This window comes from Triticum urartu, chromosome 5A (assembly GCF_056163025.1).
Source record: "Triticum urartu cultivar PI428250 chromosome 5A, HENAU_Tu73, whole genome shotgun sequence".
Classification (NCBI taxonomy): domain Eukaryota; kingdom Viridiplantae; phylum Streptophyta; class Magnoliopsida; order Poales; family Poaceae; genus Triticum; species Triticum urartu.
In genome coordinates this window covers 8084429-8091438 of record NC_141877.1, presented here as the reverse complement: position 1 = coordinate 8091438, position 7010 = coordinate 8084429, and the positions used below count along the sequence as shown (strand labels likewise).

Below are 7010 nucleotides of genomic sequence, written 5' to 3'. Positions count from 1 at the left end.
CAAAGTAAAAATTATCATGTTTTGCATGCTTGATTTGTACAGATGGTTCGTTTATGTCAATTGTGAGCGGGAGGAGGCCACAGAAGAGCCGGCCACACCAAGAGGGTGCTTGGATCCAACGGACTTATTTTAGTCTGACTAAAAATTGTCTGTTTAAGAGGCTAAGAGTTCCAAGCACCCCTGACTAAACAGGGGCTAAACCTAGTCTTGAGACTAAAAAAATTTAGTCAGGGGTACCCCTACTAAAATGTGGATTAGTCATCTCTCTCCTCATTTAAATCCTCTCCTTTAACACAGGCGAGTTATGGATTGGAGGGCTTGGAGGATAATAAATGATGATTAACTTGATTTTAGTCTTTGGATTGGAGGGTTTGGAGTATTTGGATCCAAGCATGGGTGAGGCTAGCAAGTTTTAGTCTCACTACTTTTAGTCATGGAACTAAAACGTATCCAAGCACCCTCCAAATCCTGCAGGAAATAGGGTCCAAAGTAGTCAAATGATTGAGATAGAGCATTTATTGTCAAACAATCTAACCCTGCCATCCATACACCTCCTTGGTTTAGAGTTAGTTCAGGGTTAGATTCTAACTCTAACCTCTAACTTAGTTAGAGTTCTCCTCGTCTCGGTTCATCGCCATCATACTTTCCCCATTCCTGTGTTTTCAGTATCCTGCGAATCAAAGAGGCCCTTTTTTTGCCAGAAAAATCAAAGAGGCCCTTAGACTGGTTTCGGTCCGGTCATTTTTTATAAACTTGTTATGTCCAAAATTTAATGAACGTGCTCCAGTTTCCATGAAAATAATCCGGTTTCATGTAGTAATTCATTCATTTATTTATTCTTCTATGGGGGCTTTGCACGAAATTCGTGAGGTCCGAAATGTAAAGTACCCCGGCATATGCTCCGAGTTGTGCATGCACTACCACCCAGATGCTCTATGTCCCACATGTCGGCAAATGGGGGCATGTGGAAATATCCTAGGAGTACATATAGGAGGATAAATGCGTGAAATAATATGTACTGTGAAGCGTAGCCGCGGTTCGAAAAGGAGACCTAAAGTGATGACAGCTATAGGTCACACACACCCAACTAGTGGTACTAGACATACGACTAATTTTTCCCTCAAAAAATAAAAAAAGAGAGGCACGAGTGCTCAGTACTCCTATTCTATAAACACGAGTCCCATCTGACAACAGCGTCCGTGCTACAGCTAGCTCTCCTCCCTCGTTTCTCTCTTCTAATTCTAAACTCGGCCGACGCCCAGTGGGCAGGGTCGGTTTGCTCAACTGCGGCCCCACCTCACAGTGAAAACATTACGACTGGAATAAAAATGCCATATGCTCCCTCCGTTCATAAATATAAGCCTTTTTAGATATTATTTCAAATGGAATACAACATACGGATGTATGTAGACATAGTTTAGCGTGTAGATTCACTCATTTTGCTCCGTATGTAGTAGTCGATTGCTGGAATCTTTAGAAAGAATTATATTTGGGAACGAAGGGAGTATTTAATAATAAAACATTAAGGCCACGAGGCGATGCAGTGTTGGTTACAGGAGGCAAGAAGAAGAGATGCATCCATCGACGACGTCCACCTCCTCGACTCAGGGCGACGACCCACCGAACAACGCCTAAGTAGCAGCGGCTTTCGTGGCCAGGTCGACGTGCTTCTGAACAATGGCGTCCAAAGACTCCAGCCGCTGGAAGAAGGTCAACGTCTTTCTATCCTCGCTTGCCTTGTAGTGGCCTATGTAGACGATTTCCTCGTAGATGTGGATGTGCAGCTCGACGGTTTCTTGCATGGTGAGGCGCTGCGCGGCAAGCGCGGCCTCAAGGTGCACATTCTTCGTCGCGACCTCCGGCACCTGCAGGGCCACCAGGGCTTGAAAGAGTTCTTCACCATGGAGGCCGATGAGGGTGGCAGGCAATGAGGAGCTTGGGCGCGCGGGCTGGAGCAGTACGGCAAGGTCGTCCGGGCGCTTCTTGACGGCGGTGAACTTGCGGATGGAGTTGACCATCATGTGGTCCATAAGAGAGGCGAAGCCGGCGTCGGCGAGGGCTACAATGCCTGCGGTCGCCAGCACCGTCTAGAAACGCTGCACGGTGCGAGGCCGCATGCCGGCGCCTTGAATGATTTGGCACAACCGACTGCCGCTTGCGTCCATCGCCTCCATAGGTGCTTGTGGCTTCTAGTCACTTGGTCTTGGATTGGAGTGAGCAGTGTTGGGCAGAGACTTGGGAGTCGATGGATTGGAGTGGTGGGGCGCCTTTATTATATGAGAGTCCAAACTCTGTTGCATCACATCGTGCTGGCTCTATTCTGCTTCTCCAATTAATTCCCTTTGCATGTAATTGAGGATGCATCATTGACCGTTCAACGTCTCGGGAACCGCTACCCTCTCCCTCCTTGGCATTGAAGCACCTATGGACCCGCCTACGACGAGGTGCCTATGGTGACTTCGTAAATTTCAAGATGATAGTGCCGTGCATGTGTGCGTTCATAGGGGTGAGTGTATGCGCGTGTATATGAGCGCTTGTGTGTGTACTGTGTAAAAAAAACGTAAATGCGTGGCAAAAAGAGACTAGTCAGTATACTCAATATTGTGCACCTCGGAGAGGAAAACGATAGAACTAGTACGTACGAGTATTTATTTACGGTGTAGATTCACTCATTTTGCTCCATATGTACTCCGTCTCGGTGTAGTCTAGTCACTTGTTGAAATCTCTAGAAGGGCAAATACTCCTTTCTGGTTTACAGGGCTATACTAGCAAGTAGTTGTACGTACTAGTACAATAGTGGGCTCACATAGCAATTTTGTCTCATGCAAGAGCCTGGCTATATGCGTGCTCCAATGTTCGCAACTGCAATGTTCGGTTTGCGCTTGGCTCTTCGCCTCTTCGAGAAGACGAACAATGTTGTTACTACTACTGCTTCTACAGTGTCGAATCCAGTGCTGCATGTCCATCCACCGCGAGCGGGATGGATAGCTTGTTGTAGAAGTCCTACTAAGTAGTAAAAGCCTATCCTCGTTTGCGAGCAACCGCGCGCATGGGTGAGGGAGAAGGCGTGTAATAAAATCAAGCTTCCCCTCGTTGTACGAGTTGACGCAACACATCATAGCACTGGACCCACATGCTTGCCCCTAAACTTGGCTGAAAGACCCACAGTGTACAATATATTTGCTGCAACCTCTAACATTTACCCACCACAAATTAAAATATATGTGGCCGTATGCATCGTTCTGATGCAGAGGACGGGGAGTCCCCCCTTTTCGAAGAAAAAACAAATTAAAATATACATTCCTGTCTTGACCAGATGAGCGTGCAAACTACAATCACCAGGGTGTCAGGTAGGGCCAGAAGACTATTTTAAATTTTTTTTAAAAACTTCGAGACGGACACATAGCATGGAGCCGACCCCAACGATTTTAAGCTTATAGGCACGGTACACGCTATCCTAGACTACTCTACACATGAAACTGCCACACGAGTGTCCGGGCTACGCTTGGCCCTTCGCCTCTTCGGGAAGTCGAACAATGATGGAGTACTACTGCACTGGAGGAGTACTACAGTACGCTTCTGGCCATCTGACACCGATTGAACTGCTGCATGTCCACCACGTGCGGGAGGGAGAGCGTGTAGCGAAAGCTTCTCCTAGTCTTGCCAGCCACCACGCTCATGGGCGAGGGAGGGACGCTCCTGCCTTTGCGTGTATGACAGGTTTGTGGCCAACCTATCATACAGCCAAAGGCAGGTGCAGTTAAGTCGGCGAGGGAGAGGATAATCGAACTTCTCGTTGATGTACGAGTTGACGTGACACATCAAAGCACTGCACTCGATATATTTCAATAATTTGCGTTTACCGATGCATTAGTTACAACGCATGCATGCATGCCATGACTCTCCTTCTGATACTTGCATGTGTTGATTTAATGCACCTTGAAGTAGTATAAAATATGTGACGGTAAAGCTTTGTAATACCCCGGCCCAAGTCGAGAGATGGTTGTGCACGAGGAGGGCGAGATCATGCAGACCGAATAGGACCCGACGATGGAGCTCTCTAAGGTCTCGATGGACCTCACCGTGCTCCACTGCCCCTTGTGCCTCCGCCCCTTGACGACTCGGGTGTATGAGGTTCGAATACACCTCGTATGTTCGGCTGATTGAGCAAGGTGTAGGTTTCTTGATTGATGTGCTGTTCGATTGATTTCTGTAGTGCAAGGGAGGGCACCTGGCCTGCGCGGACTGCCGCGTCGAGTGCCCCGGGAACCAGCGGCAGTGCCAGAAGTGCGAGCGCGGCGGTGGCTTCGACGTGCGGAACACGGCGGTGGACTCCGTCCTTTCGTCGGTGAGGGTGGAGTGCCCGCACGAAGGCTGTGGGCTCTACGTCACTTACCACAAGCTCGCCGATCACCAGAGCGTGTGTCCGCTCGCGCCCTGCAAATGCCCCGTGCCCGTCTGCGGCTACGAAGGCCCGCCGCTGGTGCTCTACCACCACATCAGCACCGCGCATCCCATGCACGTGCACATGATCCAGTACGGCAAGGTGCTCCAGCTGCAAGTGCCACTGTCAGAGCCACGGCTCTTGCTGTTCGCGGAGGAGGACCGCCGCACGTTTTTCTTGGTCGGCGGCGTGCTTGACATCGGCGCGCCTACCGTCGTGTCGGTCGTCTGCATCAAAGCGGGGGCGTCCCCACTGCCGCACTACGTGGCCAAGCTGTGGGCGAACGGCCTACCGGGGGAGCCCAAAGGCACGACCGACGCCGTCAAGGTGGAAATGGAGGTGACAAGCAGCAAGGATCCCGGCGACGTCGACGTGCAGGAGCTGACCTTCTTGACAGTTCCTCCCAAGCTGCTGGCCGGGGCTAAGTTTGTGTCCCTCCACATTCAGATTGACAAGCTCACGTCCTAAATGTTTCTACAGTGCCTTCTGTTTATCTTAGTAATATGCTAATATAGGGATTACCTTGGTCTACTTTAGCTTAAGAAATGGTGGGTTTTGGTGGCGATAAAAAATTATGTTTATCAATGCATTAATTGCAATGCATGCATGCATAAAGTACATGCATTGGTCAATTTTCTCTTAATACTTGCATGCAATGATTTAATGCACCTTGGAATCTGAACATGTGTTGGGGAACAACCAAATTGAGCCTTATAAAATGGAAAAACTAAAATTTTGAGATAAGCCCTATAAAACCAGAAAGGAGAGAGTAGAAAAAGAAGTACTCCATCCGGGAATAGTGCCGCACTTCAAAACTTGAACCGTCAATAAATTTTGAGCTTGCGTCTCGTCACATTCCAAATTACTCCATGCTATATTGAATTGCAAACCTGTTCACACCGATCACAACCTAAATGGTTTCCCACTTAGGAGGGTATTAGTACTCGGTTATAAATACTAGTATGCCAAGATGACTGCGCATTCCTCCTCAACTCCTCATCCACAAAAACAAACAAGCCATTCAGCATCCTTCCCTTGCGTCTGCCATGGCCAGCGTGAGTTCTGGGTCGAGAGATTGCCACCAGGGAGAGGCGAGCATGGAAGCGGAAGCACGAGAGAACTCCCGCCTCACTGCGAGAGCAGCCGACATGTCCCGCCGCGTGGAAGTAGCAGCACAGAGGTCCCGCCGCGCCGCTGAAGCAGCACGGAGGTCCGGTCGCGCCGTCGATGCAGCAGACTGGTCCAGCCGCGCCGCAGAAGCAGCAGAGATGTCCCACTGCGCCACGAATGCGGCAGAGATGTCCCACCACGCCGCGGCGGCCTGGGAAAATTTCTCGCGTGCAGGCGACGACTATTACAGGCGCATGCATGCGATCGTCCATGGCCAGATGGATCAGATCTCCCGTTTTGCGAGGTTGCAGGACGACATGAAAGCCTTGTTTGAACAAGCTATCGGCGCACTAAGGGAGGTCAATGAGAGGCTCCGAGCCGAGCGCGACCTGTTGGGGGAGAAGATTGTGCGAAGTGCTGACCAGCAAGAGGAGACCAGTGCCTTGTTGAAGAGGACCAGCGTCATCGTCAAGAAACTTATGGACGAGAATGACATGGTCCGCAACGAGTGCCAAAGGCTGGTGGAGGAATCCGTGGATGTTCTCAAGCAGCGTCTTGAGGACACGAAAGAGCTCATCGCCGCTCGCCGCGGAGACTAGTTCCCGCGGCCTGCAGCAACGCATCAAGAAAGTAGAGATCAGCGAGCCAGATCCTTGTCTTCCTTCTTCTTTTGCCCTTGTGTATTTCGGGCGTAGCCGCATGTGGATTTTTCAATTATCTTTCTAATTATGTAAGACAATTAATCGTCCTTATCTTTTTGTGGAAGATCAATGTTGCGAGGCTGCGATGAAGAAAACTCTTGCTGTGGCGACCCTGGCATTGCTGTTCTTCTAGTTGCTGCCCGGCTTCCTTCAGTTTCCTCGTTTCTTTTGATGTAATAATCGGTTTAGGATGTGGATTGTGTCATCGGTTGTAATGTTGGGTTCTAGCGGGGATGTTTGGCCTTTGTTGGCCTCTTGGGATGTTGCGATTTCAATCTGGTAGCTTTTAGTCCTTCGTGTTAGGATGGAGTTGTGCTAAACTTCTCGTGAATTCTGGTGGTTTTCAGTAATGAAAATCGGAAGGGACAAGCCCTTCTTTGATCAAACAAAAAATTAATCGTCCTTATATATTCATCAGTCTTGCTATAAGTCGCAGTAGATGCTATATAGGTCCGTCGGATCTTACATCAATATCTGTGCTTTCATATGTCGGTGTACTAGCGTAGGGGTACCCTAGTATCCCGAACTTGTGCACGGGCAGTCGCAGCGTCCCGCGGCAAGGCTTGCCAGGTAATCGCCAAGGTCCTCCGTGGTTCCTTTGGAGCCATTCAAGAACAAAGTATCCAAGCCAAGGAGACAAGAACCCGGCAAGAGGAGCTTGCCGGGAAGAGCAAGACCCCGGCAAGACGAGCTTGCCGGGAAGGCCAACTGAGGCATCTCAAGGAACTTGCCGCAACGCACCATGCGTCCCGGTA

General features: G+C 49.7%; 1 protein-coding gene across 1 annotated transcript; it reads left to right on the top strand.

The window, feature by feature from the left end:
• The first annotated feature begins 4050 nt into the window (after nt 1–4050).
• Nucleotides 4051–6388, top strand: LOC125532381 (putative E3 ubiquitin-protein ligase SINA-like 6). Its single transcript, XM_087523123.1, has 3 exons — nt 4051–4134; nt 4217–4783; nt 6290–6388. Exons 1-3 carry the CDS (start codon nt 4051–4053, stop codon nt 6386–6388), a joined length of 750 nt encoding a protein of 249 aa, XP_087379249.1.
• Nucleotides 6389–7010: the final 622 nt, after the last annotated feature.